Source organism: Clavelina lepadiformis, chromosome 8, assembly GCF_947623445.1.
Source record: "Clavelina lepadiformis chromosome 8, kaClaLepa1.1, whole genome shotgun sequence".
NCBI classification, from domain to species: Eukaryota; Metazoa; Chordata; class Ascidiacea; order Aplousobranchia; family Clavelinidae; genus Clavelina; species Clavelina lepadiformis.
Window position 1 is genome coordinate 13,065,950 of NC_135247.1, and position 13,633 is coordinate 13,079,582.

Genomic DNA, 13,633 nt, shown 5'->3' on the forward strand with positions numbered 1-13,633 from the left:
GTTACTGTTATACTGAGTACACAATAATAATACATATAATTCGTTACTTGTCTGTTACAACAAACATTGGATTCACACTTGATCCAAATACCTGAGTCAACCATTTTGTTTCTTTTGTTGTAACGTCATAAAAACCGGTATTCTCGTCATAATTAAGAGATGAATTTGAGTTTCTTCCTCTTATTTTATTATAGCAATGACTGCTTAACCATTATATATTAGTACAGATCCTTTCACCAGTATATTTACTGACAAATACTCTTTGATTTTAGGTCAATCTGTTGTTGAACTCGCCCCTCACCTTAAACGTATGTTTGGCGACTAAATTGACTTAGTATTTAACAACATTCACTTAGTGCTGATTGCAAACTCAACAAACCGAATGAAATTGTAAGGTATATGAAATTTACGTTGAAAGAAATAAACATCATATCACGATTTTACAAATAAACTTACATTCTACGCGGCACTTGTGTAATAGATCGTTTGATTTTTCGGTCATCCCTGGCCACAACTTGTTCAAATATTGACTGTTCCCAAAATAACTATTCCAAACTCGCACGTACTCTTTTTTCTCATCGATGTATTGTTTATTTAGCAAAGACTTTTGATAAAGGAATTTTATGGCAAACTGAGTAAGTAGGTTGTCATTTTGCGGTCAGTCATGAAATCATGTTCTCAAATTAAAATTTACATCTCGAAAATTATACACAAACATCCCCAAAACAGTCAAATGAACAAACGCTTCCTGCTTAATCGATCATCTGTGTCTTATATAACTGTACACACGGGCTACACACAAAATAGGGGTACTGCGAATATCCATTATAATGAACAAATGCCAACCTTAATCGCAATTCATGCCTCATACACACGACAAAATACCATCGCTATAATTACTGCTCATCTGCATGTAATTGTAAAGCGATAGTGATAGTCACCAGCTTACATCACGAACAACTCAAACTTCAACAATGATCAACATAACAATGATCAACTAACCAAATAAAAAGTATTTTTGCGGTAGCTGGCTGTCGCAAATACAGAATAGCCTACAGATCACAAAAGTCTTTTCATTTGCATAATATCGTGTTACATGTAGACTACTATCTAAGCTAGTTACTGTATATACCATGCCAATAGTTTGATACCGAGCACTGAACAACACACTAAAAAACTTCTAGTTGCAGATTTTACCTGATTACTTTTACTGCCAGTATAAAGAAAAGAAAGCAAGTCGCCAAGTCTAATTTCTTACATCATCACAAAAGTCCAGAGAGGAATACCAACTAAAAAAATCAGAAAATCAGAAACATTACTAGACCTACTTACTACTGTATCAGCAATCCTGACACGCTGAATTATATACCTCACAAAGAACCCTTACCACAAAACCACGCATGGCGTTTTGTAACGCACTTTTTTTCCTCGCTGTGAAATTAGTAAACGAGAAGGTTGTTCATCTTGAAATAGTTATACTTAGGCTTGATTGCCTAAGCCCTAAGCCTATTCGGTACTGCAAGATTGTGCTGCATACGCTGCGGTACTTATAGCAAAACTTTGATCAGACTAGAAAGCAAATTATAGGTTTAAAGTACGGTATGCCATTGCAAATATAAATATTTATCCATGCTAGGCAATTAATTGTCAAAAGCTGTCGATGTTTCACCAACAAATTGACGTTTAGACCTAGTTGACCGGATTTCTAGTTAACTTATAAATTATAATCGAGTAATCTCAACCTAACTAGAGTATATGTTTTAATCTAAATTTACTTTCAATTTAGCCATAAATTACTCAAAATTCCTTTCCAGATAACCTGTTTCCCAACCTTACCGCTTTCTTTTAACCCTATTCTGCCTGGGCATTTTAAAATGTAGTGTACTTGGGCCTGGGATGGATATTTTCATTTTGTTTTAGTTGATCTTTAAAATTCACAAATTGGCAAAAAAAGTTAAACGGTGTCAACCTTATTGATTTTGAGCCATTTTTCTTTCCACGTTGGTGTGATCAATGACCGTTTACAAGGCTTGACCTACTACACTCTTTTATACCCGCGCCAGGGGTTGAAAGAAAACGTACAGCTAACGGGAAAATGGTAAACCTGATCTCACTCTATTTCTTGCTAACACGATTTCAACTATCACGAAACAAACGTTACCAACCTAGAAAACCGTTTTTGGTGTAAGTCGTAGCCGTGCTTAGCAACAAAGCTGCATTCTTGTTTAAGTATAATTGTATAAATCCATTACACAGTACAAAGGGAATGTTGTTTTACAAATATTGCATGTACTCATTGCACTGCTTTGCGTTATCACTTTTGTCAATTACTTAGTAAAGAAGCAGAAGACATTATACAATGTTTTATTATTATCAAAAAATGCATAATAAAGTCATAGTCGAATCTGTTCTAATCTATCAAATATTATAACTTACAAGCACTTACGATGTTAACAGGTTTTGATGTGTAAATGCAATCCAAACATAATGGCGTTATAAGACTTGAACAAGTGAAAAATAAACAGTCGAACACACTTTTGAAAGTGAAATTTTCATTAAGATTGTATTGGAGCTTTTTTGTTTTATCGGTATTGCAACTTGTGAGCAAAAATAGCACTTGACAATAACCATGACGCATTAACAACTCGAGATGAGAATTAAGGTTTCTTGTTAGTCAACTGTTACAAATAAATTAATTCTTTAATTATAGCCACCGCCGTAAATTTGCGGTTTTGTCATGACCATGGCGAATTCTCAACCTAAATCAAATTCATTTTTCCTGGAAAATCTTGACCGTTGTTTGGACATAAAACAGTGAAAACTACATGAGTCCAAAGTTCCCTCTAATTTTTCACGAATCTGAGCAAACACACGAACTCCCTGAGCGGTCCCTTGAACCACTGTGAGCAACACCAGACGTGCACACTGTGGCAATTATTATGCGTTTATTTTATTTTCGATTCAGATTGGATTTTTTTCTTGTGCACAGCACAGATTTTCTGTGCGCGGAGACAGTGTTGCGCACGCGCACAGTTTAGAGGGAACAGTGCATGAGTCCAAAACGTGTCACAACACTGAAAAGTGACGTAATAATTTACAAATCAAAAATAATACCTGGGGCTTGTCGTAATGACGTAAAACAAAAAGAACAATTTCAGTTCGATAGTCCGATCACTTGAAAATTTATTGACTGTCACTATTTCACCGGAAAAAATCGTGTGTTTAAGGGCATTATTCACGGTTTCTTGTTAACCTAACTTGAATGTTAAACTTATAACATGAAAACCTTAACCTCACCCAAATCTACATTTTAATCTAAATCTAAGTTCAATTAAAGCCTAAACAGCTAAAATCAACTTTTCGTGATTTCATTCTCTTAACACAGAGGAGAGACGGCTCCATTTCAGTTCATCTGGAATCAGTTGGGGCGCAATTTAAAAAGTACGCAGAAACAAAACATTGCAAAGCTTGTTAGCATTTGATAGCATTTAACCACTACAACACTACAAAGAAAACAAACTAGAAATCTAGGGCTTATAACTTAATTGTTTTCACGCTCTGAATATAAAACACTTCAAACGGTTTTGCCTTTTCCGTCGCGGCTTGCAAAGATTCTTTGTCAAAAATTGAGAAAAACTAAACTAACAATTAAAGCAAATTTATTTGTAAACCAAAGATCGCATAACTCTGGAACAAAACGCTTGTTACCTGACGACCACATTTCCTCCAACCTCTGTCCTAACCCAACCGATTAATCATGTTTAAAGTTAGAGGCAAGTCTAACAACAAGTTGGCCCTTCAGTTGTCGGTAAATATACTTGTAGTAGTGAATATCGAATCGAAAATCTGAATATGAAAATCGAATATGTAGTGACTAAGCAGTTATTGTCATGAATAAGTAGCAAAAACCCAAAGTCAACGAATAATTTTGACGAGATGGCGGTTCTTATTACGTTACAATAAACAGATGCAATGGGGATGACTCAGGTATTTGGATTATGTGCTAACAAAATGTTTTGTTTGGCCGACAATTAATAGGTATAAATAAAGCGTAATTAAGTATAAATCAGGACTATTTGCATTAAATAAGCCTAAACTAGCTTACCATTGGTATATTTGTACTGATAAATGTAGTTGCTAAGCTACAGCTCAGTCTAAGGTGTTGGCGCCATCCTATAGTCCGGCTCCATGTAACTTTCGTAAAACAAGAACGCTTTACCCGTTGGTGTACTGTCATCTGTGATATTTCTGTGCTGAAAATAAACATTATCTGTCACTAACCATCTTCCTATGGTCCACAGAGTGGTTTTCCATTCAAAACGCGTTAGCTGGCCTACCACTACTACCATACCTAATTCAAACCCCTGTCATCAAGCAAGGTGTTTTTAGATTGCAACTATATAACCTCCACCATCTCCGTCATAAAAGAGGCCAAATATGCGATATCGCTTTGGTAATAACTGCTTAACCCTAACATATTGGTGACAATGCTTTTTCCAGTTTACTGGCTGGCAACTATTCTTTGATTTAAAAAGCCAACTTGTTTTGGGATTTTCTCCTCAGTTTAACTTCGGGCTGCGCGTCCTACCTTTGGTGAAATAGTCAATTTCCAAAAGAAAAATGCTAAAATACGGCGATAAAACAATCTAAAAACAGAGCTGTGACGAGGCGTGACGAGTAGAAAAGACACGTTGTGGTTTATTTATCAATTACATTGATTGTTTCGTTTCAACACTGCTGAAGTATAATTAAAATCTTGCACTTTTAAGCCTCAGGGGTTTTGCCGCTTATTTTACTCATTGATTGTTTATGAATGCATTTTACTCTTGTTTTAGCATCCTATAACAAGATTGGCACCATACTTTTTTCTTCCCACAGTCAATGACGAAAAACCATACATTACAATTTAGTCATAATTGATTTCATATTTTGTCATTGGCGCGTTGTCGGAGCTACAGAAACAATCCTGGAGTATAAAGATATCAGGCGTGATAATGCACGATTAAAAGGGACCAAAGCTAGATAGCTTGCACCTTGCATGTAAACGTATCAAAAAGAATGAAATGGATTTCATTGCTGACAATTAAAGAGCACCGGTACTAAACCTAAACTACGCAGTCCCAAAGTATAAGGCTGAAATTTGAATGCGCTGACAACGGATCTAGCGCAAAATAAACAGGCGGTGGGTTTTAGTGCAGATGGTTGATTTCAATGCTGTACATCGGTGGGTTGGAAAATAAAACCCAAAATAAAAGACATTTCAATTTTAGTTTCTCGTGGTCGTGGCCACAATGAAACTTTTATGCTGGCTAAGTTCTAGGTAAGCAATTTTCCTTAACGCAATAACACATTACTTGCCTGGCAAGTTACCCAACCGAAATGACAAACGTCATAAACGTTTTATGAAACTCTTTGAGTCGCTGCATGATGGCTCCGCCATCCACTGATGGAAATATGATGTAAGTTTTAAAAATGGAACAAGTATAAGTATAATATAGATAATGCAAATGTATAGTAGAATTTTAGATCTACAGCGACACATTCGTGTAAAGTTCAAGTTTCACAATGTACCACAATAAAAGGCTTCGTTAACTTTACGTCAAAATCATCTATATGAAAGCATATTGTATTTATGCATCCTCTAAAAGAAAATATTTTCATAGAATAGTGCAATGTTAATCATTCCTTACGACGTATAGATGCGCACTGTGGGAACATTTGACGATGCGTATCACAGAATAGATAAGAAACAAACCTACAACATTTACGCAAGAATTTTGAAATTTGTATGCACTTTCATTCGCTTACTTTAATTAAACAATAAAAAATATAAAAGACCCGCATGAAACGATTAATTATCAAAGGTATTGAAACTAGAAATTTTCAGCCATGAGATTAACCTGCTTATATCAAATACTCAACAGCTATTTTTTGCAATTTTACAAATTTAACCACATCAGCTTAGGTTTATTAGAGCCACTATAGACACTAAGAGTCTGTTACAGTAATATCACGCTGCGTATACGATCGATATAACATGGTTTATAAAAAGTGAACAACTCGTTTATGTATTCAACTTATTTAATTATTTATGCTGATGATGCTCGGAATGCATAATTGGTCCCGATACTGTAATAGTGCTCTGTTATACGTTTTCAGATAAAAAACTGAAAAAAATTTGCAAACATATAATGCGTTGTTTTTTTAAAATACGTTAATGCGGTAAGAAGATAGAAAAGATCAGGAAAACATACACAATCGATTCAACCGGAGACTATTGGTCATGAACCACAAATTAGAAGATACATTCATTAGCTTCAACAGGTCAGCGTGTTATATAACTTTGTTTTTCAATTTGAGATATTCCTTTGAGTTAATTTTATCTAAAATGCTTCAAGTGTGTGTTTCGTGCCAATTTCTATCGATAAGTCATCAAATGGATCTTTCTGAAAGCTTAAGTATAATAACATGATATGAGAAATTTTCCAAGATTATTCACTTCGTTGTTGTAGAGTAATTTTTAGCATTTAAAGGCAATAGTGACTGCTTGTCTCAGCTGCAAGCACCCGGGCTTTGCATTAATAAATTAATAGCTAACTCAATTATTTACCTTAACGCCATATATCCGCCGTTTAAAATGTGCTACATATTAACTTATGACGTGTTTTACTGTTTGTCAAAGATAAGCAATTTAGGTAAAGCTATAGCATATCTTGCGCTTTGTTTATTTTGTTTCAATTAACTCCATTGAAAAGTACACTGCTTTATGAGTGTCAGATAAGCTTGACAAAAATTAGAACTATAAATTACTCTATATTAGAAATGTCAGCACAGAATCTTTTTTGTACTAAATATTTTGTCAGTACAGAATATTAATTAATTAATTATTAATTATTTCGGATTTCTCTTACTTTGATAAAATCTATATTATACGTATAGCAACTAAAAAGGTTAAAAATCACTATGACATGCCTTTTCTTATCTATAGAAGGATAAAAATGTTTATTTCACAGATTTCAAACTTTTGTTTGTACGAGATAGAAAATGGAGCCGTATAGTTCACAATCGGAAAAGATAGGCTATAACGATGTGGACCAATCTTTATTCTTTCAAAACAACCTTTTCCTCCTTTCGATAGATTTAACAAATTTATGAGTACGTTTAGAGAAGATCCTCATGCTATGCCATTGCACTATTACGGAGGAAATGCTATCTTTGTTTAAATTATCTCACTTTGGTAAAAGTTATAAATTAGACATCAGGCGTAGATAATGTCTTGTTGTTCCTTGCGCTCACCTACCTTTCACACAGCTGCAAAAATGTTACAGGTAATAGTGTTTAAGTTGACATGGGTCAGATAGGACTTTTGGTGACTCTGCTGGTCTTGGTAGCTCATTTTCTTCATGACAGTTCTGCCAAATCTATTTCGAAATGGCCAATAGTAAATGATGTCGTTCCACTCGGAAATCTGATCAACGGAGATAAATTTGACCCGAAGTTGCTTACAAGTTTCTACACAACAAAATACATACATAAAGGAAAAAAGGATTTTCATTTGAAAAGGTATAAGTTACAAAAAACTGCCATGCATATGTTTTATTTTTTCGATTAAATTAAAGTACTGTATCTGCTTATAAAGTATATACAAGGTATAGTACATTATTTTGTTTTATAATACAAACTATACAATGCAGGAATATCGGACTTTTAGTAGTTCGACGCATATTGAATCAAGGAGATATTTTGTCATCCAGCCAACGCAATGCAATAGATGAGTTAGTATACCGCGAAAAAACAACCTGTGGGTTGTGTGAATCTGGTGTAATGTTGCTTCAAGACATACTAAGTGGTTTCTTTGGAGAAGAAATCATTACTGCTGCTGTGGTGGGAGCTTGTGAAGAAGTAAGCGACTATTAATACATAAAAAGAAAAATTGGAAGCAATAATAAATTAAATTTCCGTAGAAATCTGAAAATGAACTTAGCCTATATATACATTATTACGTTTGTTAAACTACAAACGTGAAACTTCGTGACACAAATCTCAATGGGTTGTTATGCGAGTTATTACTTTCAGTTTAATTTTCATTTTTTTGTGTTGCATTTTATCTAATAAGTATTGTATATGTGAAGTTATTTACAGTTAGATATTATGATTTCGTTATAGTATCAAGCGGAAATGTGTCCATTACGGAAAAAGCTATTTGGAAGAGCGTTATCTTAGTAATCTTATTTCTAATATGTTAAAATAGATCCAAGGCTTAAGTGATCTTCTCAGTGAAAGAGTTTGTGAAATGGCGGTGGATGAATTCAAAACTGAATTTTTTTATGTCTTAAACAATCTAAAGCCGGATGAGGTAAAGCAGTTGCAATCTTACATAGTAGTAACTGTAATTTCATATCACTTATAATTTCAAATGTCAAAAAGTCTTTTAGCAAGGTATATTGTGCACAGCTTTGTTACTGGCTATTGGGAGACCAATGCGTCAAACCCGATGGCTTTCTTCCGGAATGGAAAGTAACGTTGCCAAGTACTTCAGTGCCAACATATCAGCCACCTAAAGTACCCAGTGATGGAGCGCCTACTTCGAAGTTTCTATTTTTCAGCGATGTTCACATGGATGTGAAATATGAATCGGGAGCAAGTGCTGTGTGTGGAGAACCTTTGTGTTGTCGAGATAACGACCCAACACCAAGTGACGGTACGAATAGCATATATGTTTTGAATTCTATAGCCTACATACAGTTAAATAAAAATTTTAAAGTCTGTTTTTCTAGCTTTTGAAGGTGCTGGAAAATGGGGAGATTACAGAAATTGTGACATGCCACGACGGACCGTTGAAGGAATGATGGAAGCAGCGAAAAGAGATGATTTAGACTTCATATTGTTCGCAGGTATGAATTGTTTGCATAAAATGCTTCAATTCAATTAGCAATGTTAAAATATAACGGAAACAAGACTTATTCATTATATAGGTGATATTCCCGCTCATGATGTATGGAATCAGACCAAAGAAGATCAAATTGACAAAATTAATCGTTGGACGACTTTATTAAAAACATATTTTCCAGGTAAGACGCCTTTTCGCTTTAATATAATATAAAATAAGAGTTTAATACAAGTTCCTATGCTTATTCTTAATACATTTAGGAAATAATATGTCATTAGTTTTGTCAGTAATTCATAGCCATATATAAAATAGTTAAACAAATGTGGTTGTGAAAGTTATTGGGTCGACATGATTTTCATTTTATCACAAGTTTTTTATCGCCTATATATCGCAGTTGTTTCCAACTTGGGGACCATACAGAAATATTTAGGGGGGTCATAAACTGGGCGTGAGGGCATAAAAAAGCATGCAACCTTTTTTAGAAAAAAGCAAAATATTATGCATTATTATACGCCATTTTAGACCATACAAATTTAAGACACTTCGGGGGAGCGTGCATCAGGACCCTTATTGGATAGATTTCTACGTTTCCTGCACTTTCAATTGTAATAATTTTACACCGCTATCATTGACAATGACGCTCTTTTCCGCACGGAAGTATTGAATCTACTCTGACTAGATTGAATCTAGAAGTATTGAATCTGGTATTGAATCCGACTTGTAAATAAAGTAATATTTTCTTTTAAGTCCACTTCATCACCCTGAATTAAATGTTAAATAGTACAGCCACGTTATATGGATTGGAGAAAAGGGGCCATGAATACAGATAATGTATGAAAAGTGGGTCATGCTCAAAAAAGTTCCGGAACCACTGACCTATACAGGCTAGATAGTCTGTGACGTTGTAGCAAAACTTATCAAACTTTGGCGTTCAAAGAGCATCTACATATGTATACTTAACGTGATTGGCAAACAAAATAGCTTTCAAGTACCTACGCTAACATGTATACGCAACGGGTTTTATTTCACTGGTTATTTTCCATACTTTGTATTATAACATTGTTATAAAAAATATATCAGATACGCCAGTTTATGCTGCTCTTGGTAACCACGAAAGTGCTCCAGTGAATTCCTATCCTCCGAGTTCTATTAATCATGAGCCTGGTGCAGATATCAGCTGGCTCTATGACACAGTCTACGATAGCTGGTCAAATTGGATACCGGAAAATGATCTGGCTACAGTGAAGCAAGGTTAATTACGATTTTTCTTTGATTATTGCATCTTCACGAAAATATTATTGTTATAATATTTAATATCAACGTTTATAAATTGTAAATAAAGCGCTTCTATGACTTTTTCCCTATTTACGCTTAAATCCCAGGTGGCTTTTATTCCACGCTTATTCGACCTGGTTTGCGAGTTGTGTCTCTCAATTCAAATTACTGTAGTGATGACTCCTGGTGGCTTCTGGTCGGAGACAACTCAGTTGATCCTCAGGATCAGTTAGCTTGGTTCGCAAAAGTTATGCAACTGGTGAGACATATATATGATTATTACAGAACTAGAACTCCGTCTTTGGGTCTTGCATATTACTATATATAGTTTGCGAGACTGTATCTATTTTTTATACATTCAAAGGCTGAAGACCAGAATGAAAGTGTGTTTATAATTACGCATCGTCTTCTAAATGGCTGTATAAAGTCGTGGAGCTACAACTATTACGACATCGTTAATAGATACAAGAATACAATAATTGCTCAGTTTTTTGGCCATGCACATACAGTAAGTTGAATCTAACATAATTCTACATATCGGTTATGCATATAAAAATATTTAATATGTATATAATGAGACTTGATATTTCATTTTACTGTATTTTTCAATACACTATAAACTGTACGACAACATTGTATGAATTTTGTAAATGATTTTGGTGAGGTCATAAAAGGAACTTTTAACGCTTGCCCAGGCAAAGTATAGCAAACACCAAAAAACTAAACCAAGTGGTAATAATAAACCAATTAAAACTGCAATAAACAATTAAATTTAAGTATATTAAAAGTATGAAAACACAAATAAATTTGTTTTAATTGGTAACTATACTGCTGTTTAGGACGAGCTGAAAATGTATTACGACGAAAATGATCCATCACACATAAGCATAGTGGGTTTTATCGGTCCAGGATTCACCACCTACTCTGAATATTCCGACCTGAATGCTGGTTACAGAATTTACACAATGGACGGTGACTACAAAGGGACAACAAATAGCTTACTTGATGCAGACACATATATCCTAAATATGACTGGTGCTTTGAAGTTTTGTTTTTTTTGAGTATTGTTCTGGTTGCAATATACATTTACTGTATTTCGCTCATACTTTGTAAAAAAGTTGTTTAGTCAACCAGCATCTTTCAATGCAATTATATTTACGGCTTGCAAAAATGTAAGCCTTTAAAAAATGTAAAACTTTATGAAAAATAGATATCGTATTTGTAATACATAATCAAATAAATTTGTCTGCGCTTGTACAGTTACAATTAACATACATTACGTTTGTCATAAAGTCAATAACAGCTGACCCTTTTGTACAGATGCAAATTTGACCAATGATCCCAAATGGGAACTGGAATATACATTTTCCAAAGACTATGGCATGAGGAATTTATCAGCATCAGAATTTGATAAACTACTTGACAGGTAAAAACAGCTTTAAACACTTTTTTTCGCCCGCACCGCTGAATAGAATGTTAGAATTGTCTACTTCACGTGTGTAATATTTAGGTTTGACGCTGATGATGAAATATTCCAGCAGTATTATCAACATTCAACCAAAGATGCAAGGTTGTCATCTTGTGACGAGGCATGCAAACAATACTACATTTGCGACATTAAGCAATGCAGAACGGGCGATGACAGTTTTTGCTAGATTCTCAGAATTAAATAGAGTGTAAACAACATTAAGGATGTTGCTAGTAATTTTTAAAAGCGGAGGCTGTTTAAAAACTATAATTATATATTCATTTTTTATAACATACCAATACAATTACTTGACTGTATCAATCAAATAAGAAATAAACCATAATTGTATTGTATATAATTGCTTTTATCTGACATGTATTATACACTCGTACATTATACAATAACATGATATTGACACAGTAAACGTAGTGCTAAAATGTATGCACCCTCACATTAATTGTCACATTTAGTTTGGGTATGTTAAGGTAGGAAGTTAGGTAGGTTAACTGTAATGTTTAACCTAGGTCAGGGTCTCTCAACCAGAGGCCATGGTTTTACGTTTCATAGAAAATGTGTAGTTATATCAATAGGATTGCTGTTATAACTTTAAAACTGCCTGAGTACTTTCATCTTCCGTCGTTCTTCAATAAATTTAACTCAATGTTGTGTTTTTCTTATTGCATCAACTGTTGGCGTCTTTTCAATATATAGCGCAAAACCTAACAACCAAGGTTACAAAAAACAACCAATACGAATAATGTCAAATATGTAAATGTAAGACTGAATTTGAGGGAAATTTTATCAAATCAGCAAAGAATAATAGTATGGTGCTATAATAATAATAATTAATGAAAGATAAACAAACACCACAAAACTAATTTCTAATTCCGCTATTTATGAAAAAGGATTTCTTAGTTTCATTTGAATTTTCTAAATGTTAGACATACCGGTATATCTTACTTTGATTTATTTTTCCTTCAGTCAAGTTTTGTGCTTCAATTTTGCTACATTTCGAGGACCTGAGAGCTTAAATCACCTCGGCCTCGGCTAAATTCGATTGGTATCCTTGTACTTACAGAACGCTGTTATGCGCTGTTATGCTGTGTGCGCTGTTATAAACTTATCTGTTTCATTTACCAAATGAAACTTTACCGTCTTATGTGAACAATTATCAAAATGACCTCGGTGTGTCAATGGTCTTTAGACAGGTATACCATTCCGGTAATACAGACCCAGCAAGGAGAGCGGACGACTGATAGTTTTCGATAAGGAAGATTTGTAACTTTCCATTGAAAATGTGATTTGACGAGACATTTCTTAACGTACTAACGTGAAATTTGGTGGGTATATAATTAGGAAAAGTTACAAGCTATCCACTTTTCTTTATTTTGCCAAATTTGTTTGTCAGTTTTTGAAAATAGACTTTTAATACATTTCTGCAATAATGCCGTTTGCTACTATCCATGTCTCCATTAAACCCAAAAAAATGTCAGTCTATATAAGAGTCATTGATTGTGCTATAGAGAGGGACGAAAGGCTGGCCCAAAGCGGGTGAACGGTCATTCGAAGAACGTGCAATGTCTAAAACTCAGCAGTTTGCGTATGCCTGCAGTACTATTCATCATTTGCGATTTAGCATTTTCTCAAGGCCTCCCCAACCAGGCCTAATTAATTATTGCCGATTAGGTTAGTCAGTCTGAATGACTAATGAGTAATGAGTAATGACTATCAAAGGTCAGTTTTAATGGTCAATTTTTATGCCTGTTTAGCACTATACGGCTTTGCATCAGCTTTGTGGTGCTGCTGTTTATGTTTACGCTTGCCACTTATTTTAACATCGCAAAATATTAACTTGTCACGGGATCTAATGTTTAAGTAAAAAGTCAAGCACATACGGCTAAGCAAGCGTAACTTGTGTTAGTTTTGCGCAAATAAATATACTGTATCATTGCAATCACGTTTCCTCAAACATTGCTGAGAATTGTTTTCTGCATGTCCTG

General features: G+C 34.4%; 1 protein-coding gene across 2 annotated transcripts; it reads left to right on the forward strand.

Moving 5' to 3' along the window:
• The first annotated feature begins 7,310 nt into the window (after positions 1 to 7,310).
• Positions 7,311 to 12,059, forward strand: LOC143468969 (sphingomyelin phosphodiesterase-like). Of its 2 annotated transcripts, none has more exons than XM_076966465.1 (12): positions 7,311 to 7,563; positions 7,695 to 7,902; positions 8,252 to 8,356; positions 8,455 to 8,701; positions 8,778 to 8,894; positions 8,976 to 9,071; positions 9,971 to 10,141; positions 10,273 to 10,424; positions 10,530 to 10,673; positions 11,005 to 11,200; positions 11,486 to 11,591; positions 11,676 to 12,059. In XM_076966465.1, exons 1-12 carry the CDS (start codon positions 7,349 to 7,351, stop codon positions 11,818 to 11,820), a joined length of 1,902 nt encoding a protein of 633 aa, XP_076822580.1. In that variant the 5' UTR covers positions 7,311 to 7,348; the 3' UTR covers positions 11,821 to 12,059. The 2 variants fall into 2 exon arrangements, with proteins under 2 accessions (XP_076822580.1, XP_076822581.1); XM_076966466.1 differs by having other exon boundaries at positions 8,787 to 8,894.
• Positions 12,060 to 13,633: the final 1,574 nt, after the last annotated feature.